The following is a 27,310-nucleotide window of genomic DNA, read 5'->3' on the forward strand; positions in this document are numbered from 1 at the left end:
CAATGAACTTTGGCCGTGTTGGGGGTATATGTTAAATTACCATCCTAGCTCTGAAAGTTTATGGATCTAGTTCATAAAACGTGGACATAAGAGTAATCAAGTATCACTGAACATCCTGTACGAGTTTCAGGTCACATGACCATGGTCAAAGGTCATTAAAGGTCAATGAACTTTGGCCGTGTTGGGGGTATTTGTTGAATTACCATCCTAACTGTGAAAGTTTATGGATCTAGTTAATAAAACTTAGGATATAAGAGTAATCAAGCATCACTGAACATCCCCTGTGAGTTTCAGGTCACAAAACCAAGTCAAAGGTCAGTTAAGGTCAATAAACTTAGGCCATGTTGGGGTAATTGTTGAAGTGCCATCATAACTTTGAAAGTTTATGGATAGAGTGAATGAAATGTGGACATGGGTGTAGTTGACAGTCTTAAGTCTCCGTTCAAATGTCATGTATGGTCAATGAACGTGGTATTATGTCATTATATGAATGATGTTTTTGTGAATGATTATTTTATAGTAGTTTTCAAAGTTAGCACTGCTGCTATATTAAATTGCGTAATGCAGGCGAGACTGCCAGAGGCGTTCCACTTGTTGTGTAATAGCATGCACACTTCATGTCATATTTCGTTTTCTTTTTGTTTTATTCTTTTTTGCTTGTGTACACAGTTTGAATCTCCATCATGATCCTGACTATGGGTGTAATAACGGACATCATGTCATGTCATCAGCCAGACCTGTCGGCGTGCAGTCTTTCAAGTGGTCGCTCTGCAGTGCACAGCAAATAAAAATCTTTCTTACGTAAGTTATTCGATGGTGTTTCTGCATTTATTGATAATTCAAAACATAAAACCACAGAAATCATCATGATCATAGAATATAATATAAAACACATACAAAATGATTGATCAAATCATAAATTGTGACATTAACATATAGATAATATACATGATTCATGTTAATACAATTAAATATAATTGAACTGCAGGGGCCAGCTATAATAAGCTAAATGCCATAAAAATAAACAGCCAGTATTGGTGAGGCTGTGGAATGAGTTTCATTCACATTATCAGAGTTATAAAAATGAAGTATCAAAATTATTAAGATATATCAAATCAATATCCAAAGGCACTTGCCAATTTTTACTTTTATTTTGTAGACTAATGAGTAAAACTGCAAAAATGAGGGTACTTTGCAGATTCATGGGGGGTCCATTTTGGAAGGTGTCGGCTGGTATTTTCTAGCAGTCATGATGTCAGTTTCTATATGATTGTAATGTACACCCACGCTTATACCATGTAACTTATCAAATCATTGGCCTGCACTAATTTCTGACTCGGCCTTCGCTTGCTTTAAATTGAAATCAAATTCGATATTAACATTCAGATGACAATTCTAGTCCTTGCTCAGGACAAAATTTGAATCTTCTTGTCAGATCTTATTCCAATTTCTGCAACGAAAACCAGATATTATTTTAGACAGATATTTGAAACAAAATACAGACCCTTCCCTATTATTGTCCCTAACCTAAATTTAAATATGATATTTAGTTTTCTATTTTCTTTCCATGACAGTAATCGGCTATCATCTTGCCTCAATGATGCACCAAGTATTGACGATCCAGAAGTAGACTTGTTAGTTGTGGATGACCTTCCGGGTCAACGATACAGTCTCCCAGCCCAATGTCAGTTGGCCTATGGAGCTAGCTCAACCGTGTGCTCACAATCTGTAAGATTCGAATGAGAAGGGTTTTTTTATAAAAAGTATGTTAAATATGACCTTCCAAACCGAAAATTAGAAGATAGGCAGAAGAGAAGCGCTTTCTTAGCCAATGGCAATTTAGAGACATATAAATCAAATTATAAACCAATTGACAAAATTCTAATGCAAAACTTTGGAACGTTGTGGCCTAGTGGATTAGTCTCTGACTTTGAAAGTTACTATTATTTATCAAATGCAAACGAATTTAAACGAATTCAACCAATTGTGCAAGAAAATACTTTTTGTTTTAAATTTTATTTCAAAGATCTGTCTGCATCTACAATGTGCCACTCTTTGTTACCATACTGTATGTTTCTTTTTTTCTCAAATCATCCAAGCAGGTATGTGGAAGTCTAGGATGCCAGGAAGGTGGTTACTGTCATTATTCTGGAATCATGATCATGGAGGGAACAACCTGTCGTCCTGATAAGGTATCATTTAATTAAACAGCCAATTAAAATAAATGTTTATTAAGATCTTTGATAGTCATTAATTTAACATGTGTCATGGTAGATTCCAACTGTCTATTCAAATAATTTATTTTAGAGTGGTAAAGATATTCATAATAAGCGGATACTGATAATAACATTTTATATCTCAGATAGTATTCAACAAATCAACTTAATGATCATTCTTCAAATGTATTCACGATCTTAAACAGTATCTTGCTGTATAGAAAATTAGAAAATGATATCATCTTAAGCATGTTAAGAATGGGCGTTGTGGCGTGCGCCTGTAATCCAAGCTATGTCGGGAAGTTACAAATTGATGCAGAGGTTCGAGGTTCGAGCCCTGGTCACGTCTTTCGGATGGTGAGGTTTAAGGTCGGTCCCAGATGTAAATAATCATATCTGATTGATACACGTCTGACAAAAACTCAAATACACACATGTTAAGAATAAAAACAACAATGTTTTCCATATAACCAATGTTTGAAGAAAATTGCACTTGTTTAAGGAAAGAAAAAATGTTTAATATATTGATTTTGGCCTTTTCTCCTTGCAATATGACTTTGTTTAATGTCTCCTGTGACAATATGTTATTTCTCTGTTCCATGCATGTATGCAGTGGTGTGTAAGCGGTAAGTGTGTGGCAGTCAGCGATGGACTACCGGGCCCTGTTGACGGTGGTTGGTCGGAATGGGAACGTCACTTCAGTGAATGTTCTAGATCTTGTGGGACAGGGATTCGAGTAAGAAAGAGAAAATGCAACAACCCTACCCCCGTGTACGGAGGTCTCGCGTGTCAAGGTGAAGGGCGGGATGTTCAGCTTTGTAATATGATGGTAAGATCAAACAAAATTTATAATACGTAAATACAATGAAACTACCTAATTGTATTTTTGTTCTTAAAAATTTGACTCCGCCCCTCCTCCCCCCACCCCAAACAAAACATGTGCCGACCAACCCTAATTTCCATCCCTTTTCTACCCTTGTCAACCTTTTTAACATGAAAAAAATATATAACAACAGGGGAATTTCTCGCTGCACTTAAATCTTAGAATATTTATACAAGAGATTTACAGTACATACAACTTTCCGGCAGAGAAAACCCCGCAATATTATTCACAAGCTTTTTTGCAGGTATTTTTTATATGCCTTGCTCACCTATCTCTGCCAATAATGTCTTTCAAGGGTCATAGCCATGAAATAGGAGCTTGCATGGCCATCAGAATATTCGTAAAATAACCGCACCATTTTTGCTGCTTTTTGCTTATAGAGATGATGTAAAGTAATTGGATATCTATTGTTATTTTCAGTCGTGTCACAACGTAACATTGGATGATTATAAAAATGAGCAATGTGCTGCAACAAACGGCTTAAAATTCAACAATCAGTACTATACATGGAGAGCCTTCTTATCATCGTTGCTCAAAGGTAAATATCACATGCAGAAGACGAGCCCCCAAACCTCCCCCATATATATGTATATAAAAGGAGACAGGGTGGCGCCAAAGTGGGGAAGGGGTGACCCCCCTCCTCTCTCTTTCTCTCTCTCCACCGCGATTATTCAAGTAGTGAAGGGGGAGAAGAGGAGGAAAAGGGGAAAAAACATAAAAAGTGGAAGAAAGGGCCATGTATAAGATACTTTTCAATTGAGAAAAAATGACATCATATTTAGGTCAGCCCCTATCAAAGTAATGGTGTCGCCCTTGTGCACATACACACATTCCACTCCAATTCTACTTGGGCAGGGTACAAGCATTGCATCCTGATATTGTCAGCTCATTCAATTCTTGATAATCAAAATATGCAGATATTTCTTTTATTTTGATTGTATATTGACCACCCAAAATAACTGTATATCCTCCGAATCTTGTCTTAGGGTATACGGATTCATAATATCTATATAGTGAATTTGAATAGTGGCCGGCATTTTTAAGGCAATTTGTTGGAATGTTCCCCAGGATGGAGAAAGTGCATACATTGTGTGTGGACATGCCAGGATACGTTATATAAATATAAGTATTATTATCATTATTAGTTACCAAAACTTTATATAGGCTTTAAGATTACCCTGATATTGTCGTGACCAACTTCTTCTTAATCGCTCAGATAACAACCAGCGTGAATCATATTCTATATTCTTGACAAGACTATTGACCATTTTTTTAACTAACCAAGATTCAATGTTTTGTATGAGTCTATCACATTGAAATTAGGGTATTAATAATGATAAGATAGAAGACAATAAGATATTATGGTATCAAATTTCTCCTCAAGTTTAAATCTTTACCACTCTAACACCAACAGGTAACAATGTTTGCAAGCTTCAATGTATATCAAATGCAAACTTCTACGCCCTCCGTGAGCCAGGGATGTATGCAGACGGTACACTATGCTGGCATCATGAAATTGGAGATCAAAGACTAACAAAAGCCTGTGTCGACGGAATTTGCAAGGTAATTCTAATGCTTAAATGCATACCGTTTGATCAAATCATTTTACGTGAAAACGACAGAATTACGGTTACGGGGAGGGGGCTGATGTTGCGTTTGACCATGGAGGTCAAAAAGCGCCTCCACGATTTGACTTTGACTTTAAGCGAAAGGTCTATTTAATTTTCAGATAAAAGGATCCATAAATCTTTGTAATTAGATAAACCATAGTTAAAATCACTGTAAAACTCTGTGAATTTTAAGGAGTTTGCTGACGCCCGTCACTCTAACAACTATAGTTCAAGTTTTAAGAAGTTTTGAAAAGTGTTGAATATTTTTGGAGATTTCAAACAAGTCTAAACAACAACGTCTTGTTAGAGTGATGGGTTTAAACAAGGTGCTTCCAATTTTTACAGCAGTTTTTTTTATATACAATAACGAACCTTCGGAAATACGATTGCATCATGCCAAAGTGAGCATTTTCCTCTTCCATCGTCCTCTTACTTTATAGGAGTTTGGCTGTGATGGAGTGATGGGCTCTGGGCGTATCAAAGATGTATGTAGTAAATGTGATGGCTCTGGAAGAACGTGTAAGAGACATATGGGAAGAATTAGAAACGTCGGAGCAGTGCATGGTAAGAACATGGAGGTAAAATGGTAAGATTTTTATTTGTCATTCAAAAATTTTCCATCACTATAACAAAGAGGTCGGCGTCAGGATATTGTTATAGGAGAGGTGGGACAAGACAACCGAAATTGGGATGATTTCATATTTTTAAAATCCATTATTATTAAATCGTTAGAAAATTTCTTCTGGAAAAAAGGAAAAAAGGTTCCTGCAGCAGTCTGGAGAACACATGTAATCTTACATTGCGCAAAATTACAGAAAATTGGTATATGGACTCTGAAACCTTACAAATTACCAGTAATAAAACCCTTTTTCCCCCCTATTTAACAAAAGAAGTTGCAGAAAACATCCTGTTATAACAATTCACAAAATGATTCTGTATTTTTTCTATGAAGTTTTTGGGGGGACAAAGTAGTCCACGATCATAATGTAATGATGTAACTATTTTTCGCGATTAGTAAAAATGACAAAAGGAAATTAATGTGTTCCTATCTAAGAATTGTATTATTGAAACTCTAAATTACTATGACGTAAATGAAATTAGTTTTGAAATCAATAAGGTTGAATGACTTTTATAATTACATTTAAAGTTATTGCTCTTTTATTGTTAATTTTTCTTTTATTGTTCATTAATGTTTGCAAATTCCAGTAGTGGTTCAATTCAATTAATTTAGTCGTTTCAATCAAAAACTTTGAAAAATGTACATTTATCATTTAAGAATCCAATTATATAGGAATTGAAGACAAAATACCCAAAACACAAGGGTAACAAAAGAAAAGAATAAGATAAACTATGACAATCAAAGAAATGAAAAATGGCGCACCTGCCGAAAACTTATTGTAGCATTAATGTGTCCAAAAATATAAGAAATTGCTGTTTGATGGCTCAAATTCGTTCTTCTTTTTATTTCAGATTTTAAGACATTTCTTCAAATTCCAGTGAATTCGACAGGAATCAAGATTACGAATCAGAATCTTCGATACACCCATATGTGTGAGTATTCATTTTGTTTCTCGTAGTATCAGATAGATTAGAATTACCACCATCTTTGCCATCATCATCGTCGTCGTCGTCGTCATCACCCAGGGGCCGCGGAACCGGGGGGCTGGGGGGGCTTCAGCCCCCCCACTTTTTTCCAAAACTGTGTACAAAAACGTAAAAATGACCATATGATTGTGATTTTTAGCATGGTCAGCCCCCCCCCCCCCACTTTTGGCTCAGCCCCCCCACTTTGAAAATCGTTCCGCGGCCCCTGTCACCTTCATAATTATCATGTCTATCCGTACCATCATCGCCTTGATCATCTTCTCTTTCATCATTACCTTCACATTTTAATTATGAATATATCTCTATTCCGCGTTATGAACTCGTTTTATCAAGTTCATTGAAACTCGTTTGAGGCTGTCATGTTTTCAAGCACATTTTGCGTAAATAATGACATTCCTTCTTTTGCATTTAGACAAGGTAGTATGAACCATGATTAATGCATATCGATTATAATGTTTTGGTCGCATTTGCGAACATTACTTTAGTTGATTTTTTTCGCTATTTCCTAGATTTTTTCCCTTTTTTATCATATGTTATATTTTGAAACGTTATGTGTTTATAGATAAATATGAATGCAGAAGATCATAAATCATACAAACGACTTCACTGATCACTAAGATAGTTTTGTCCTTATTCTGCAGGGGCCGTGGAAACGGGGGGGGGGGGGCTGGGTGGAATTCAGCCCCCACTTTCTTTCCAAAACTCTGTACAAAAACGTAAAAATTACCATCCGATTGTGATTTTGTGCATGGTCAGTCCCCCCCTTTCAAAATCGTTCCGCGGTCCCTGATCTGCCCGTCAATCCGATCTCCATCCCGGTGTCTCCATCTCCCATCATGCTCTCTCAACTTCGTGCTCCTTACCGAACTCATCCCTTTTCCCGATTTCCAGCGGTTGAAGCCGACGGTGAGATAGTATTCCGCGGCGAGATGTTCATCCCTCCTCTGAGCCAGCGATACAGCCACAGTGGTATGGTCATCAAGTATCTAGCTGATGCCTTCCACAACAGAGAGCACATCTGGGTACTCTCCGGTCCCACCACTGCTGTCTTGGATGTATCCGTGATCTTACTACACAATCCTAGATACCTTGGGAGTCGGGTCAAACCGGATATTACATGGGAATACTACGCTCCTGTTTCTGAAACCGTCTTCTACTAGTAAGTCGGTCTCTTGATAGGAGGGAGTTCACGCACCGCGATGTAGAACAGATTCAAGAACATAGAAAATGTATATTGTAATGATCTTCATGACAAACAGCAACCAAGAAGTCTTTGTCGAAAATTGGTAAATCAAAACAGCAGTTTTCAACCTGGTCTCTGGACAAATACTATTTGCAATTTTTCGTCAGCTCCGAAACTTAAGACAAAAGTGCTTTTCTTGAATCCGTTTTGCGTCTCGGTGCCGCGGAAACTCCGCAATCTTGCAATGTCAAACGCGTCGGTCGCAGTATCAACGCACATATAAGATTAGTTTGTCTCAAAGCTTCTAATGTTATAAAGCCTTGTTATCATGTTGATTCAGATGATCATGGTTTTGCAGTTTTACGAAAAGAAACATGGTCCATGTGAACTTTGTATTACTATCGCTCCTAATTTTGTAAATAAATATAGTGAAATTTTCATTTTGCACTATTTCTATTATCTTGGGGCGTAGTTTGTTGACATTTACCATTTATGACTTTACATACGATTCTTTGTTGTTTAGTTGGCAGCATGAAACTGTCAGTGGGTGCTCAGTGACGTGCGGAGGAGGGATCAAAAGCAGACGAGTCTTTTGTGTTGAGGTGAGTATTTATGATTAATAGTCAGCAAACACGTAATATTTCACGTTTCTTTGAATTTTTGTATGGTGGTATAGTTGTACAGATAACATAGAGGTTTCTGGTTCACAAAGTTCTTAGTCCAGAAAAGATCAGCTGGGATTGTGAAATGGCGATAAATGGATGATGAATGGATGAGAGAGAAGAGATAGAAATTTAGTAGATTACAAAAAAGATGGTTTCTATATGAAACAAAATAAAATCTCAATTGAAATTGTGTGTTAAAGACGGAATGACGGAATAAGCCTTATGTTTTTCGTGCATAATATTATTCTAACAATTATGAAATAATTGCTTCTGGAAGGAAAATATGCCGACTCAAGAAATATTATTTTATTAGAGCGTTTGTGCCAAATTTTCGCCGCGGCCGCCGGAACGGCCACTGGGGTTATATCTTGTCAACATTATTTGCTTTATTAAAATTGATTATGGGTAACTTAATATTAAATATTGAAATATTTCGACAATAACTAGAAAACGGCAAAGTCTGCAAAATTTAATGCATTGTGCTTAATAACTTTCATTAAAATAACCAAAACTTTCCTCCAGCATTTTATAATGTATGTATATTTTTTTATCTGTGCAAATAGAATATTGGAGGTGTAGCAGCCGAAGTCAGTGATTTATTTTGTGACCCATCTAAGAGGCCCTCAGAGCATCGTAGCTGCTCCAATCAACCCTGCCCAGTACCTATATGGGTTGTTGGACAATGGAGTCTAGTAAGTTGATAAGATATTTATATACACTTATTTTATTTAAAAAATTATTTCAATATAAACTCTAACGTTGACCTTAAAATGGACCTTTAACCTTACCATGTGACCACCGACTGCAACATAACAGGGAAATAAAATACAGATGTCTGAAATAAAGTATAATGGGAGTCTTAAAAATTTGCACATTTTCATTCGTAAAATGTGAGCAGTTCACTTAACCTCAATTTTGATGTCATTTTTTTTTAATTCTCGTGAAATTTCCTTTCAGAAAGAGTATACTATTTTATGGATAGGGTGAATACTTTCAAAGTTCTGACCATTTTTATACCGATAGATGCGCTATCATTAGCTTTGGGTTACGTAACACAAAATGGGGCGAGTTCAAGACACATGGCCTTTAAAGAGGCTGGTGGGTTGTTAATAAAACCGTAGGGCATTTAGATAACATTTACGCTTATTATAACAATGTTTTCATTATTTTTTTTTATATCTTATCATCTTTCTGTTGTTTTTTTTTCAATGAAAGATCATAGGGACAGTCACCCGTCCCAGAAGCGGCTCAAGAGTTTAATTTGAAATCTTTAGAATCAGTAATGAAATCATTTGTTTCTGAAAATTAATGACCTGTTTTCATTACTCGGTTATTTATTTGAATGAAATCCCCCATGACACAGAAGAACAATCTCAATAATATAATGCGTTAAGTTCTTATTTTGCCCTGGCAGTGCTCAGCGACATGTGACGTGGGAAGGAGAAAACGTGCGATGGCGTGCCTTCTGAATACAACGGGGGAACCAGTGCCTGGATTGTGCGATCCGAACCTCCAACCTGCAACCGAAGAACAGTGTGTTGAGGCACCCTGCCCCAGACCTACATTGGATGATAATGGTATTATCCTGTTCCGAGCCTTGCATGTGATTGTCATGTTATGTGTGAATGCATGCTTGCAGCTTTGAAAATAAATATTTTACAGTGTGAATAACAACTAACGCATGTATATTAAGGATCATAATGAGAGATGAATGACCATAATGTTATCTTTTATAATCAAATGAAAATCACTTTTGATAGCAGAAACAGAGTACGGCTTCATGAGCCGAATTATAAAGAAAAAGTTCATATCTAACCTAGATGAACATCTTTTGGTAAAGGCTAATTTCTCTTACATGTGTCGTAGATCTTGTGAGTAATAGAGCACATTGGTGATTGCTCATGCATACTGATTTAATCAGGCTTCTCTTTGAAAAGGAAAATTATGACAGAATCCGATTTAGTAGAAGATATTGGCTAATATTACAAAATTTTCAAAACCGGCCTTTCAGGTCAGTACATGATTTTGCATGTCATGCAATTTTAACAAAAAATGAATTTTGACGTGTTTTGTGTACTAATTGCATGCTGCCTATGTTTAACCAACGTACCTGCTTGATTTACTTTGTTGCTATCCAGTGACCATGTTAATACATTCTGCAAGCTCTTCAATGGACGCGAGTGACTCGATCACCCCATCAACATCCACCTCGCAGCTGACATCATATAAGACGACAGCGACGGCGACGTCGCATCATTCTATATCGCACAGCATGACACAAACAGTAGACAATGAATTGTATGCCATAGATAGTGATTCATTTACATCCGAGTCTCTTTCTTATATTAGTGTCGTCGGCATATTTTCTACAGATGCAACCAGAAATTCTGAACCACCGAATAACCCATCAACGACTAGCAGTGAGGCCGAGACAACTGTTGGAGCTACGAACATGCATGCCACTCTTTCTAGCAGTTTTCCAACCACCAGTTCAACATCCGATGGATTAAATAAGATTACATCTCAAACAGACACTCGTTCATCCCCGACTACAACCGCGGCAAGGAAATTGATATCAAAGTCACTTTATCCAAGTCTTTTAGTACCATCCTCAACTATATCCAATAGAGATGTCCCGTCCTCTTCCTCATCTCCGATATCAACCACATCGTCATCCTTAGCGACATCATTGCCCACAACACCCATGCCCTCATCGCCGTCGCAATATCTATTGTCCCCGACATCATCATCATCATCATCGTCGTCGGGATTATTGACTGCCCACTTACCTTTAAATGAAGATTTACATGGTAACCAACTCCATGACGTAATATATTCTTCATATAGGGATGAAAATGTATTGGATGAATCAGTTTTGCATCCCAAACTAGAAACCAACCATGCAACGCCGCCTGCATCAGTAGTGGAACCAGCATCGTCATCAGTGTCTATGCATGGAAATGTATCTTATATCTTTTTGCGAGTCATTGTAGTTGCATGGATCGTCTTAGTTCTGCAATCGTTACCTCTCTTGGAAATACACTGAAAAGACTATAATGCATGTTCATTGTTACGAGTATAAACCAGTTCTAGCCACCCTTGCCTAGATTTATCAAATAGAAAACTATTTATAATAGTGGAATTATATATTTATGGACTTGATTGCCTTGCCTTCCCTTGCCATAAGTCAGTTTATTGAAGAATAGCGATTCTACTGCATGATGCCTGTATACCATTTACCTTGAGTTTTGATGAATGAATGATTATCACCTACCTCACACCTCTACTCTCACCAAAGCATGGCTCTTTCTCATTCCTTATCACGTATGTATATACTGTGTCATCTTCATTCTATGATTAATCTATAATTTGTGCTGAATTTGTCGCTAACATGTAAAGATGTGTTTATGAAAATGTTAATCAAGTTTCCCTTTGAATTTCATGAAACAATTGGATATCTCCTATATCCCCCACCCGAAGTGATGTGTTGAAAGATAACACTACCGTCTTACCCACAACGTTATACTATAAGTGATGAGGGAAAGTGATGGGGAAAATAATAAGCCATTGAAATAGAATTTTTTTCAGGAAAAAGTACTTTTAGATAACAATCGATAAGAATAGTAAACGTGTTATTGATTTATTGCTTTCCAAAGAGTTTTCAAAATTTTCCAAAGAAATAAATAAAAAAAAAAAAAAATGTAGTATAACTCAGAAAGCTATATAGCATTATAAAACAGTTTATTAAAAAAAAAACATACATCAGATCATAATTAAAAACACTTTAATAACGTGGATCTAAACGTAATACTTCTGAAAATTTTCTATTAGATCGGAACTCAATGTAAATGTAGTTTCTTGCATGGTAATTAATCCTCAATAATTCTTTCTCTTTCAGTTGATATCAGATGCAATGGTATGACGAGAAGAAAGAATGGATACATTGATCAGATAAGCAGATCTACTGGTGGTGACTCGTGTACTGCTGTGATTGTAGCTCCTGTTCATAAAGATCTTATTTTCACCATTAAACAGATGTATATAGACTGTGATGCAGGTTAGTAACCCCTTTCTTCCCCTTCAAGTACTCTAGTAAATAGGTCTGTTCTCGGCGGGGTAAGACTCAATGAAAAATAGGTGCAGAGAGTTGACAAAAATCGTTCAATCTTAAACAGCCATTTTTTTAATTAAAATGCAACTGTGATGAAATCGGAAAAAACTGCATATATTTATTAGTAAAACATGCTATATGATTTTTAATGTTATTGTTTATCTCTCCGGCTCCGTAATCATCGACGGGAAAATGAATTCGAGTGTGTTCAACACACGAAATATTTATCGGGATATTCGATTATAAGCTGCTATGTAAATTACATCCTTTATTGTATGTGTTAACGAATAAATGAAAACAAATTGATAGCGGTGCTGTGCCTCAGTGGATATATCTCCGTACTTTGAACCACAAGGTCCGGGATTCGAGGCCCATCAAAACACTCGAGGCTTTGGCAAGGCGTTTATCTACATGTTCCACTCTTCACCCAGGTGTAGTAAATGGGTACCCGATATGAGAAAAAATCCTAGAATGCCCGAGCTTCCGATCAGGGTCGCCGTGCAAAAACCTGGGTAATAGTATATGCAGCGCTTAGAAACATTGTGTTAAGCTTTATATTATTTGTTACTCTTCTTATTATTAGTAGTAGTATTGTTGTTCTTGTTGTTGTTTTGTTATCATCATTTCCCCTCTGTGTCACTGTATTGTATTGAACAAAATTGCTGGGGTGTCTTTTCTACTTTTGAAGGGTAACTAACCAGACACACTACCAATTTTACATAAACTTGACTTTTCAGTACCTCATTTAACATGTTGTTTCTTGATCAGACTTCTTTATATTTTAGTAAATATGTGTTTATACCTGCAGTTATGCCATTACTTCATGAAGCTTATATCTCATTATATAATTTTGTAAATAGTGGAATGAGCAATAAAACACACTAAATCCTTTAAAATTCCTAAGTAAAATTATTACACTAAACTAGTTAAATTGTGTTTATTGATCAACAGCACATTACTCAAAAACAGATGATAGCTTTTTCTTATTATAATGATATATGAAAGTCGCCTGAATAGTCTTTTATTTTGTTTCTTATATATTATTTTTCTTTAGGTGAATCATTAGAAATAAGAATAGGGGAGGAAAGAAGGAGATTTTGTGGTAAACAACACCAAGTCACTATGAAAACAGAGAGTAATGTGATAGCGATAGAACATAAAACACATAAACAAGGACATGGATATCAACTTCTTTATCATTCAAGAAAGAGTCGACATAAAAATGGTAAGTATATTGGCAGTATTTTTTATCTTGAAACTGTTGTTTTTATGTGTAGGTTTTACTTCCCTCCGTCAGTAGTGTGAACAAGCAAAATAATCTCCTAAAAAGTGCATTATTCCTTACGTTATATTTTTCATAGAATGACCCGAAAAGAACGTTTTAAACTGTTTTACATGCAGGCAAGTTGAGATATTTGCATGCAGGAACTCCTGATATAATTATGTTTGTTAATAATCAAATGATGCGATCGCGAAGAGTGAACTTGCCATGTAGGAAAATGGGAAGAGGATACTTATATCAGTAAGTAAATAGTACGAGAGCGAAGTGCGAGCTCAAATCTTTCGGAGATTAAGAGCCGAAACTTGGACATTTGAATTAGCTCTATTTGTATTCATGAACAAGATGTATATCTCAATTATACAAGATGTATATCTCAATTAACAAAATAACGAAAGCTCCGAGCGCGAGCAGATCCGTCCCTTTTTTTTTTCCTTTATTTTTGCACCGTCAATATGGAGAGCTGGCCGCTTCGATTCCCCACTGATCTGCCTTCTGCCTGTACAGAGTACAGTCCTCGGTCATTTTCACAACTACAAGACACAACATTACTCGATAGCCTATTCAAACAAAAATACGTTATTCATTTATTCGTTTTAGTAATTCTGAGATACATTTTTTATTTTTCTTTTGCAGACTGTGATCAACTAATAACAGATAGAAAGACTATCGTTACGAGTCCAGAGTGGCCTTCTAAGTACCCAAGTAATATGAATTGTACCTATCGGTTTATAGGGGATCCCGGTAAGAGGATTACACTCAGGGTTAAAGTATTCAAACTTCAAGGAAAGGAACCAAGATGTAAACATGATAAATTAGAGGTGAGGAGCTGATTTTCTTGAAAATAATTGTTGATTTATAGATTTGTTTGGAGTTTTCAATAGAATTATTTAATTGCTGTTGAGAAGAATAGTTTAATTTCAGTTGTTTCCTTTTTACATTCACTTTTCGTAAATTCCCATGTACAGGACATATATACACTTACCCCCCCCCCCACACACACACACACACAACACACACACACCCGTACCCTCACACATACAAACACAAATTTGATTCTTCTATTTCCTCTCTTCGCTTCCCCTATCAGATATCCCCTGCATGCTATAAAGAAAAAAAAACACCTAACCTTGATGATTAGCACTTCAATCAAATGCTTTGAAAATCTGTCATTCACTTTCAATGTCAATTTTTCAGTTTTTATTTTCCACAATTCAATCGAAAGCGATATTCTGGGAGAAAAAAACATTCAAAACAGTAAAATGCCAGGATAAAAATAATATACATGTATCTGAAATATAAAAAATACCAAATAATCTTACTATATTAATTTTGACCATTCATTTCTCCATTTCTTATTCTTTTAGATGTTGGATCTATTAACGGGTGAGAAGGTAGCACGATGTGGATCATCGCCTTCCAAATACAGCCTGCGATTGTCGGGATACGATGGATTAATGCGATTTATTTCAGACGAAACTGTACAGCTGGCTGGATTCAAAATAATCGTATATATCAAATAAAATCAGGTTAAACCAAATTATTGATTCACTCGATGTATATGCCATACATCCTCACAGTAGAACAAATGTTTTATTCTGTTTTTGTGAAAATCCTCGAAAACCCCCTCTAAATTTAGACTTGTAAGATTAACAGGGAATCTGTATTATGGTTGTCACATATTAACATGATTAATGTTTTAGCCAGCGTACGCCAACGTATAGGCTATGGCGAGCCGTTTTCTTAATCTTGGTTCTTGATGTCAAGAATTGCTTTTGTTCACGACTCAAAATAATTTAATCATATGAATAATTTGAAATTCTTGATATTTCATGTTATTGATAAAATACTTTTCTATGAAGAAATGTAATTTAAGGGAAAAATACTTCCTACCTTCGTCGACATATGCTCATTTGCTGTCTAAAACATCCAGTTGGGACCGCCCCCAAATTCTACTAGCCAGTAGAAACGATCCCGCAAGGTATTTTGGGTAATTACATTCAGGTTAAGATTAAGATTCATAGTGATCAATATCGAACCAACTATATATTTCTTAATGGTAGCCGTAAAATATTCGATCGGTTCATAATTTTGATGATATATGTTGCTCCAATGAAAAAGTTCATATTGATTAAGGTTTTCCCGCTCAATTTGAAGTTCTATCATTCAATTTTAATATTGCACAGAGCGAATTCAAGAAAGCTTTTATCAATAGGGTCATTCAACTTTTCATTATTTGTCATTCTTGTGAGCATTTTATTAACTTTTTTGTCGGACAACTTTTCTGGATTTTGATTGGCCAAGAAGCACAGTCCCTATGGTAACTGTCGGATAAAACAGGTTTTTTGAGCAAAAATGATCCCAGATGTAGATAGAAATTACCCTACATACTGTTAGGAAAATCTGCTCATTGGTAATTTTTCATTCATTTTCGTATAATCATAACTGGTTTTAAACTGAAGCGCATCTATATAAACCTATTTACCTCAGCTTAAACTCGAGCTGCCATTTAATTCAATCGATCAGTGTATTCAAAGAATAATAATGCTATGTACCCATTCACCTCACATGGGTCGAGTGCAGCAATAGAGAAATTTACCTGAAAAGTGATATTGATTGAGACTTTTTTTTAAAGTTAAATGTTAAAAACTTTTTTTTTCATACAGAAAGTTCATCATACTCAATAACATGCTATAATGAAATAATTTGCAAGAGATGTGGCCTGCTCGTAAGGGCGATCCGAGGAAATTTGGAGGGGTCGGTAATTTTCCGTTACAAATTCATGGTGCGTGCCGGCCCGTTTTATCAAACAGTCATGGTTGCACGCAGGGGGGGGGGGAGAAACGTGTACATTTTTTTAAGAAACTCAAGAGCGAGGGAGCGAAGCGACTGAGCTTGTCATGGGTTTGCCTTTGCATTTTCGTAAGCGAAATTGAAGAGTTTGTGCACACTTTTGGTAAATTTAGTGAAAATTTTTAATAAAAATATGTTAGTTTTCAAAGTTTCGGGGGGGGGCTGCGTATGGCCATACAAACAGTGCATCAAATTTAGTAGCAATGCAGGCATATCGAGTATCCACATTATCACGCCAATACACATGGAAAATGTCTTATATGCTTTTCACACTGTATTTCCTTAACCCCAACTATCCTTAACCCCGGACTATCTTTTTTTTGCTCTCACTGTCTTTCTTAACCCCATACTATATGCTTAGCCGGGGTTAACGGCTTAACCCTGGAATATCACACAGCTCATGAATATTGATTATTTTACCATACAGAGTGCGAATAACGTGCAATTCGACTTCTGTGATTGGCTAATGCTATTGCCCCACTTATCCTAGCCCAGTTTCGTTTCACACTGCAATTGTGCTAGCACCACAATAAGTTGGCTAACCCTGTTTTGGGGCAGGGCCAGATAGTACCGTACTGTTTACCGTGCTAGCCCACTTTGCTAAAACGTAGTGTGAAAACAAAGTTGGCTGAGCTTAACCCCGGGAAATTGGTGGGGCTAAGATCTCCCCTTAGCCTCAACAATTTCCCAGGGTTAAAGAAAAAAAGTGCAGTGTGAAAAGCATATATTATTAGAGTAACAACCCTATTGTGCAAATTTCATACTTTGTCATTTATCAATATCACTTTTCCCGTGCGACTTGAAAACGGCACGTACGTTAAAACAGTTTTATTCTATTTCAGATGTTTTTGTTTGATATATATTTATTGTTTCAAGCTGATGTTACTTGCTTTCAGAACGATTAAAGTTTATTTTTTCTGATATCGATTTTTTGTGTATTTGATTTTCAAGTATATAATGCTCTCCAGGGGCGGATCTAGCTTTTTTCCAAGAAGGGGATTTGATCGAGACATTTGACAAGCAAAAAAGAGGGGAGGGGGGGCTTCACTACAAATGAAGGTAATTTTGGTACCGGAAAATTTGTCAAGCAAAAAAAAAAGGGTTTACTATAGAATGAAGGTAGTTTGGGGTTGGCTCCAAAATGTAGGTCATTACTTTTTTTCTCTTAGCAGCCCCTCCTCTTGTCAGATCCGCCACTGCTATCAATAAATAAATAGTTATCGTTGTTGCCGGTTTTAATGGTCTTTATAAAGTAGGCCTGCATATTGGTTTTGATGAAAATAGAAAATGAGAGAAACCTATCAACGAAAGAAAATATAATATTGTTGTTCGGCAAGAAGCTACCTCATCGTTGTCCACTTTCTTTATAACACAACCCCCATCATCACCCTAAAAAGTTTAGCGCCATCTCTACATTTTATTATTCTAATGTACATTTAAAAGGGCGGCACCATTCAATTTTGTTCGGGCGGCTAACACGTCTGAATGACATCTTTTCTTAACAAGATATGGTGCAACACACTGTGCGATTTCCAGTTCGATTTTGGGTGTTAGAAGCACAAGATTTCCTTTCATTGTTTCAACATTTATTAATCTGAATCAATAACAATGATCAAAGAAGAAAAATTATTTCATTTCAAAAAATTAAACTCGGTAATGATTTCAATGTTGACACCTCCAAGAACAGACCCCCCCCCCAAAAAAAAAAAGAGAGAGAGAGAGAGAGAAAGAGAAGGGAAACGGATGAGAGGAATGGAAAAGAGATAGAAAAAAGAAGAAAAATAAAGGATAAGGGAAATTAACAGAAGGTAAAGAGGAAAAGAATGAAAAGCGAAGAAAGGGGAAGGAAAATAAAAATAGAGAGAGGATGAAACAAAGTGGAGAAGGGAATAAAAATAAAAGAAAAGGACAGGGAACTTGGGGACACTACTTGAAAAATCAAAGGGGGCAGTATTTGACTATTCGCTCCGATCGTAGCGGCGCCCCTGGTCATAGGTGTGAAAAATATTTATTTTGTGCATGGAAGCACCTGAACATTTTAACTTATGGAAAAGCCGTTATGTCATTTTAATGCAATTTCTTGACATCAAGCACTCCATTCTTCATATCAAGAAATGCATTTTTCTTAATAACAAAATCAAGAAATCACATTATCTGTGGCTAAAATGAAGGTGAAGAGGGGGAATATACTTATTCATTGTGATGATTGACAGTGGTCACAGTCACAGTGGGTTTTAGCAGTTTATAATACATACTCAACATGCAAAAGCTTGCCGAAGGGGGGGGGGCGAATATCTGAAGCAGTTAACAATAACATGAATTTTGTACAACATTGGCCGCAAGTGGGCGGCATCATCCGGTGGAGAATGAACACTGATGAATGAAGCGGGGTGCAGGGAAGCCTTGGCATATACAAAAAAAAAGGAAAGTGAATGTGAAAAGTGGGAAAATAAAATAAAATAATAGAGCATAAGCGAATTAGAAACATGACTTTTTAGGACTATCAATTTCATTTTGGGAGGAGGGTTCGCGAGCATCCCCCAGAAACTTTTTGTTTACTTGTCTCAATTCCTGACAGGATAATGTCGACCAATGCCGGCTGCACAGAAACGTTCGCCTAACAGAGCTTTAACAGTATTTAGCCATTGTTGTAACATTAGGCATCACTGCCACATTACCGGTTGTAACAGTGCCTCTGTTAGCGCTAATGTTTCTGTGCGGTCAGTAAACGTTTGTCTGGGTAATTTTTGTTTATTTTTATTTTTTTATTCTTTTTATTTTGTATTTCTAATTTTTTTTTTTTTTTTGGGGGGGGGGGCTTGTCGCATTTTCTGAGAGATTATTTTTACCACTTTTTTTACTTCATAACCGTTCGTTTTGCTTTCTCTCTCCTTGTCAGATTTTCCAGGAGCAAAGTGGGTGCTATACGACACGTTCCCCGCCCCTCTTCCCATTTACTTACCTGTACATGGAGAGGGGCTTTTTTCGTTCTTTTTGCAACCATTTGGGAGCCCCTGAATCCGCTTATGTCTTTCCATTCCCCTTTTTTTCCTTTATATTAGGAGGCAATAACTTTTAGGCTCTGAAGGAGCAAATTTTGCGAAAAAATGCACCTGACATTTTTTCTATTTCGAGCTCTCCTTTTCGGTCCTTTAGTTTCGCTTTTATTTCTTTCTCTCCCCCCCCCCTCTCTCTCTCTCTCTCTCTTTCTTTTTTCCCTCTTTCTTTCTTTTTTTCTTTCTCTCTTCATTCTTTCTCCCTTACTTTTTTTATTCATATTCTTTTATTTATGGTCACTGTATTCTTATTACCTAATTTCCTTTCTCTTTTCTATTTTCCTTTATCATGAGTATGTTCTCTTCATTTTCCTTACTTTTTCTACTTTTTTCCCTTCTCTTCCACCTTTTTGATGGGTGCCAAGCCCCCTGCACTTCCGTGTCGGCCCATGATGCAGCACCGTTAGATGAGGTTTCATAAAACTGTTCGTATACATATGAATTATGAAGGGTGAAAGGCCAAAAAAAAATCCTAACACTACACAAACTATTACACTGTACATGAATTTAATGGTTTATTTCAGTCAGACCGCAGGTCCCTATGCTAATGAGCAAAAAGGCCAGATTCATCCAAATCATCTCGTGGCTGAATCCTCCTCCTTGCAAAATCTCGTGATTCGTGAGATTTTCTTTCTCTAAGAATTTACCTGTTTTAACCTCAAGTTAAATGAAATATTATTGCACCATCAGATAGAGTAAATGTTACTCTTTCATATTGGTCATTTATTTTGTATACAATATTTTGTTAAATAAGTAAATTTCTGGCCTGAAAATGTGCCTCAAAACTGAATTGTTTTCCTCTGTTTTCTTTTGCAAATTGTGCAAAACTTTTTATTTTGAGCCTCAATGATATCTATATCACCATAAAGCTGAACATCTGTACTTTCTCACAATGCCACTCTTGATATGCAGCACCTTTTAATCGGGTCAAGATCACACTTTTCCCACCAAGGTACAAGACGAGATTTCTGAAATTTTGTACTTGCATGAAATCCAGAGTTCTGATTGGCTGGATAAGGTTCACAGAACAACAGGCGCGGGGTATTTGAGGAGATTACCACATGGGAAGTGTGACCTTCCCATGAACCCAGGCACTGGAACCGTTGGAATTTGCCAATGGGTGGTCTCTTTGACCAATCAGTGTGCAGCATTCTTGTTTTCAAGCTGCTTTATGTACTTGGCAAATGAAAAATGTGATCTTGACCCGATTAAACCAGTTCTTATTTTGAAACCTATATCATTTTAAAGCATACATATTCAGCTTTATCATGATTTAAAAATCATTTGGGCTCAAACAAAAATAAAGTGTAAAAATAGCAGCTTTTGTCAGGTGAAAATAATTATTTTGTAGCATATTTTAGATCAAAATTTTAACCTATATTACAAAATCTTTGAATGAATTCAAACACATGACCTGAAAGAATGATTCTTCTTCTTTACAATGATACCAAAGTTATTAAATTCGATGCACAATTAGAGCAGCAATGACCGAATGAAAAGAGGTGTTTTGGTCCGCATCAAGCTCATTAAATATGCAAAACATCTCAAGTCATGAATATCACTTGGATGAAAGAAGCCACTTTCTTGGGACCTGCCGACTGACTGATTTATTTAGACTGGTACTATCAAGATAGACATCTGTCAAATGAAACTTTTTTTGCGATGGGAAATCACACAAGATTCGTTCGTGAGGTCGTGTTAAGACTTTACGAATCATCATGTATCATATCCTTTTTGCAGTGGAGGACGTGGCGATTTCTTTACTCAGAAGAAAAGGCAAGCAACCAGTGGACCGAAGGCCTAAGTTACTCTCTAATGCTGTTGTAGATGTTCACCCTGATGAAGAATTGGTTGAAACAAAAGAGAAAAATACAACAAAACGTTAGCAAAGTTTCAATTAAAAATCAAAGAAATAACAGTTATGATTTTTTGTAACAATAGTGGGTCTAATTTTATATTCATCGAACAAAATAAAATCGCTTTCAAAATTTTGAGAAAGTTGCATTATTTTTTTCATATCACACCGACGTATGGACATGACGGAGGAGCCTGCTCGTTTGTGAAGTCACAAAATCTAAAACTTCAAAATCCATGGCTCCGTTATTGGAAACGGGAGATGGATAGGAAAGGGAAAGAGAAAAGAGAAAGAAAAGGGAAAGTGAGGAAGGAAGGTATAGGAAGGGAAAAGAGAGAAAAAAGAGACAGAATAGAAGGGAGAGAGCAAAGATTGAAAAAAGGAAACAAAAGGGAAATTGCGAGGGGGAAGGTAGAGGAACCGAAAGAAAAAGATGAGCAAAAATGAAAGGATGGAGTCATAGATACAAAAAGGGGAATAGAGAAAGGGAAGCAAACAAGGGATACGGAGAGCGAAAAAAAGGAAGGAAATAAGAGAATAAACGAGACGGTAGTCAAGGGAAAGGGGAGGGGAAAGAAGAGGAAGGGAAAAGGAGAAAATGAGAGAAGCACATGGAAAGGGATGCAGATAAAATGGAAGGAAGGAGAGCGAAAGAGAGGAAAACGGAGAAGGGGGAAGAAAAACGGGAGCAAGACAAGTTAAAAAGGCCCATCCCCGCTCCTGCATGGGCTAACTGTAGTTTTTTTGGGGGGGTTATAATTTTTTTTTTAATCACTCATCTTATTTCCACAACTTTTTTTTTCTCACAAAGTAGAAAAACAGAATGTGAAAGGATCTTGCCTGGATATCGAGCCCCCCCCCCCCCCCCCCCGCAAGGGTAAAAGAGGAAATGAAGAGAGAGAGAAAGAGAGCGTTTCGGAACAGCATTGCATCCGAACTCCATGAAAAACAAAAATAACGAAGATGGAAGAAAAGAATGGAGAAGTACGGGACTAATTTCTGAAATATCAGTTATTTTTTTACAAAATAAATCTATAGAGTCTATAAGCCCTGGCCGCAGCTTGTACCAAATAAAATAGATTAGGAAGCGAAATTAAAAGATATAGGGGGACCTGGAACTGCAGCTGAAAGGGCCTCAAATTTGTGGAACAAAGAAAAAGAAACACCATGAGAGAAATGGATATTAATCAATTCATGTTAATTGCTGCTTTAGTGGTGCAAGGGCATTACATTTTGTGCAACATCTTTACATCTTGTTCTGCTGGCTAATTATTCGTTTTGGATCTTTTTGATTGTGTGTAGAACTATTTTCAAAAAGTGTGGGCAAATTTTAAAAGATAAGTTCAAATGTTTCGGCAAAGTTTCCTGCCAATTGCATTTGTGATGCCCTTGCACTTCAACAGGGTCACCGCGTGAAGGTAGCAGCATGACCCCGGGTTAGTAGAACAGAAAGGTGATAAACTAAAATAAATAAAAGAGAATCATGTAATGTAAATATGGTTAGTAAAAAGCCCCTAATGAATGGAAGATGGATAAATGATAAATAGAACATGAAAATATTTAACAAATTTCACGAACAGGCATAGACATACATATACACATGTAGGCACAAACATACACAAGTAGGCACAAACATACATATACACAAGTAGGCACAAACATACATATACACAAGTAAGCACAAACATACATAATTTATACGCAAGTAGGCACAAACATACCTATACAAAAGTAGACACAAATAGACATATAAAGACAGAAAAAAAAAGATGAACAAGTTTCATCATATGTTAGCAAGATTACACTAAGATCTGAAATGGTTGCCTTATAGGTAAATAAGAATCATTAAGGGGAAATAAACACACATAATTATAAAAACATACTTCATTCTATATGAACAATGGAAGATTACCAATAAAACCCGAAATAAGAATTATTGATAAGGGGAATAAAGACATATAAAAACATTTCATTCTGTTAGCAATCCAATACAGCTGGGAAGATGGAAAAAATTGAAGTGGCTACCTGACATGCCCGAGGTAAATAAGATAAAGGTAAATAATTATGTTACCAATACAGCTGGAAGATCGCCAATACAAATCCGTAGTTCCTACCTTAGGTAAATAAAAAGCATTATTAAAGGTAATATAATCATATGAAAACATATTTCATTTTGTTAGAGATTTTCAGCTAGAAGACTTCCTATAAAATCCGAAGTGGCTATACCTTAGGAAAACAATCATTATAAGGGGATAAAACATGAAAACATATTTTATTCTGTTAGCAATACGTATTGCTTTACTTTGGTAATAAGAAGCAATAAGGGTGATAAAAACATATGAATAGATATTTTATTCTGTTAAAAATACCAATAAATTGTGAAATAATTTTCCTGGATATTTAAGCATAGTAATGAAAGATGAATACATATTTCATTTAGTGAAGAATACAGCAAGTTGCTCCTTAGGTAAATAAGAATTATTAAGGGGAGTGAAACATATGAAATTACAATTTATTTAATTCTGTTGGCAATACATCAGTATTGGTTACCTGAGGTAATAAAAATCATTAAGGGGGATAAAACAATAAAAATATATGAAAACTTATTTTATTCTTATATCAATACTGCTGGAAGATAACCAGTAAAATCACAAGAATCATTATACTAAGGGGAAAAAACATATAAAAACATATTCCAGCATTCTGTTGGCAATACATCTGCATGGAACCTTACATAAAATACAAAGTGATTGCCTTAGGTAAATAAAAACCATTTACGGGAATTAAAGCATAAAAAGGATAACGGGGAATAAAAACATATGAAAACATTTTTCTTTCTGTTCGCAATGCACTACAGCTGGAAGAATGCCAACGAAATCCGAATTGGCTACCTTATAAGGATCATTAACGGGAATGAAACATAATGAATACATGTTTAATTATGTGACCAGTTTTCAGCATGGGATAACCAATAAAATTTGAAGTGGCTACCTCAGGAAACAAATAATCACTTTCAATGATAAAATATGAAAACATATTTCATTTTGTTAGCAATACAGGAGGAAGATGAAAATACATAATTCAATTCTGTTAGCAGTACATCAGTATTGGTTACCTTAGGTAATTAGAAACATTAAGGGGGATAAAAACATATGAAAACAAATTCATTCTGTTAGCAGTACGGCTGAAAGATGAAAATACATAATTCAATTCTGTTAGCAGTACATCAGTATTGGTTACCTTAAGTAATTAGAAACATTAAGGGGGATAAAAACATATGAAAACATATTTTATTCTGTTATCAATACAGCTGGAAGATTAACAGTAAGATCACAAGAATCATTATTTAGGGGAATAAAACATACGATAACATATTCAATTCTGTTGGCAATACAACAGCATGGAACCTTACAAAGTGGTTGCCTTGGGTATATAAGAACCATTTAGTTTAGCATTCAGCATAAAAAGGATAACGGGGAATAAAAACATATGAAAACATTTTTCATTATGTTAGCAATGCAGCGTGAAGAATGCCAACGAAATCCGACTTGGCTACCTTAAGTAAATAAGGATCATTAACGGGAATGAAACATAATGAATACATGTTTAATTCTGTGACCAGTTTTCAGCATGGGATAACGAATAAAATTTGAAGTGGCTACCTCAGGAAACAAATAATCACTATCAATGATAAAATATGAAAACATATTTCATTCTGTTAGCAATACGGCTGGAATATAAAAATACATATTTCAATTATGTTAGCAGTACATCAGTATTGGTTACCTTTAGTAATTAGAAACATTAAGGGTGATAAAAACATATATGAAAACAAATGTTATTCTGTTATCAATACAGCTGAAAGATTACCAGTAAGAGTCATTAATAAGGGGAATAAAACATAATTTCATATTCCATTCTGTTGGCAATACAACAGTACTGCATGGAACATTACATAAACTACAAAGTGATTGCCTTAGGTACATAAGAACCATTTAGGGGAATTAAAGCATAAAAAGGATAACGGGGAATAAAAACATTTTTTCATTCTGTTAGCAATGCAGCTGGAAGAATGCCAACGAAATCCGAATTGGCTACCTTAGGTAAATAAGAATCATTATTAACGGGAATGAAACATAATTAAAAGATATTGAATTATGTTACCAATTTTCAGGATAACCAATAAAATTTGAAGTTGCTAACCTAAGAAACAAATAATAACTATTAATGATAAAACATGAAAAACATATTTCATTCTGTTAGCAATACATCAGTCATTGGTAACCTTAGGTAATAAGAATCATTAAGGGGATAAAAACAAAAACATATTTCATTATGTTAGCAATACGGCTGAAGATGAAAATGCATAATCCTGTTCTTTTAGCAATACATCAGTATTGGTTACCTTAGATAATAAGTATAATTAAGGGGGATAAAAAGATATATGAAAACATATTTTATTCTGTTATCAATACAGCTGGAAGATTACCAGTAAGAATCATTAATAAGGGGAATAAAACATATGAAAACATATTTCATTTTGTTGACAATACAACTAGAAAATTATAAAATACAAAGTGGTTACCTTAGGTAAACAAGAAGCATTAAAGGGGAATATAAATATATGAAAACATATTTCATTCTGTTAGCAATTCACTTGGAAGATGGAAACAAATCTGAAGTGGCTACCTAAGGTAAAAAATTATTATTATAAAAGGAAATAATCTTTTAGCAGTACAGATCGCCAATAAATATCTGAAGTGGCTACCTTAGATAAATAAGAATCATTATTAAGGAGAGTAAAAAAAAAACGATAACATTTTATTCTGTTAACATCACCCGCACGAAGAATGCCAACAAAACTCCAAGCGGCTACCTTAGGTACACAAGAATCAACATTAAGAGGAATCAAAACACATAGAAAAATATCAATTCTTTTAGCAGTACCAGCTGGGAAGATTACGAATAAATCCGAAATGGCTACCTTGGGTAAATAAGATCAAAACATATGTAATCATATTTCATTCTGTTAACACAACTGAAAGAATACGGATAATTTCTGATGTGGCTCCTTAGGTGGATAAAAACATGAAAACATAATTTATGTCATTTCTGTTAGCAAGACGGCTGCAAGGTCACCAAACAAAATTTCAATTGGCTCCGTTAGATAAATAAGAATCATTATTAGGCGTAATAAAAACACATGAAAATGTTTTATTCTGTTAGCATCGCATGCAGGAAGCATGCCAACAAAATTCCATCTATAGCTATACCTTAGGTAAAGAATACTAGTAATCATTATTTAGATGAACAAAAAACATGTGAAAACGTATTTCATTCTGTTTGAAATACAGCAATTTTTAACTGATTCCTACCAATCAGATAAATCTCTTTAAGCATGTTAAGAATACAGCTGGAAGAGTGACAATATAAAAAATCTGAATTGGCTACCTTTGATGAATAACAATCAGTAAAAAGAATAACACATAAAAATATTTTATTCTGTAAGCATCATGGCTTGAAGAATACCAATAAAAATCCGAAGTGGCTACCTTAGAAGAATAATTATTAAAAGGAATAAAAGCATATGAAAACATATTCCATTATGTTAGCAATACAGCTTGAATATTACAAATAAAATCCGAACTGGCTACCTTAAGAATCCTCATTAAGGCAATGAAAACATTTCATTCTATTATAAACACGGCTTGAATATCACCAATAATATACGAAGTAAGATTAAAGGCACTAAAAAGCACATGAAAACATATATTACTCTCATGCAGCAATAAAGCTGGAAGATTACCCTAAGGAGATGGCCACATTCAGAGTCTTTATATTACCAGGGTCAATGAGAGGCCGCCTATATCAACTGAATTAGTTTGCCTTGTTAAAAAATTGAATTGAATTAAACTTCCTACCAAAATAATCACTGCCAGTATGGTCAGGTACATTGACATGAAACAGTACATCATAAAAACATTTGAAAATTGG

At 35.5% G+C, this 27,310-nt stretch overlaps 1 protein-coding gene across 1 annotated transcript in view; it reads left to right on the plus strand.

Annotated features, from left to right (window-relative positions):
* Window positions 1-17,326, plus strand: part of LOC129264896 (A disintegrin and metalloproteinase with thrombospondin motifs 16-like) — a 40,186-nt gene extending 22,860 nt beyond the window's left edge. Inside the window, exons 9-24 of the mRNA XM_064103943.1 lie at window positions 670-801; window positions 1,575-1,728; window positions 2,103-2,192; window positions 2,830-3,045; window positions 3,520-3,637; window positions 4,514-4,662; window positions 5,150-5,273; window positions 6,180-6,260; window positions 7,206-7,473; window positions 8,021-8,099; window positions 8,726-8,854; window positions 9,577-9,739; window positions 12,061-12,219; window positions 13,328-13,498; window positions 14,189-14,373; window positions 14,920-17,326. Coding sequence (XP_063960013.1) covers window positions 670-801; window positions 1,575-1,728; window positions 2,103-2,192; window positions 2,830-3,045; window positions 3,520-3,637; window positions 4,514-4,662; window positions 5,150-5,273; window positions 6,180-6,260; window positions 7,206-7,473; window positions 8,021-8,099; window positions 8,726-8,854; window positions 9,577-9,739; window positions 12,061-12,219; window positions 13,328-13,498; window positions 14,189-14,373; window positions 14,920-15,075 — 2,374 coding nt within the window. The 3' untranslated portion in view covers window positions 15,076-17,326. The remainder of the gene's footprint in view (window positions 1-669; window positions 802-1,574; window positions 1,729-2,102; window positions 2,193-2,829; window positions 3,046-3,519; window positions 3,638-4,513; window positions 4,663-5,149; window positions 5,274-6,179; window positions 6,261-7,205; window positions 7,474-8,020; window positions 8,100-8,725; window positions 8,855-9,576; window positions 9,740-12,060; window positions 12,220-13,327; window positions 13,499-14,188; window positions 14,374-14,919) is intronic.
* Window positions 17,327-27,310: the final 9,984 nt, after the last annotated feature.

The sequence above is a fragment of the Lytechinus pictus genome, chromosome 1 (assembly GCF_037042905.1).
Source record: "Lytechinus pictus isolate F3 Inbred chromosome 1, Lp3.0, whole genome shotgun sequence".
Classification (NCBI taxonomy): Eukaryota; Metazoa; Echinodermata; class Echinoidea; order Temnopleuroida; family Toxopneustidae; genus Lytechinus; species Lytechinus pictus.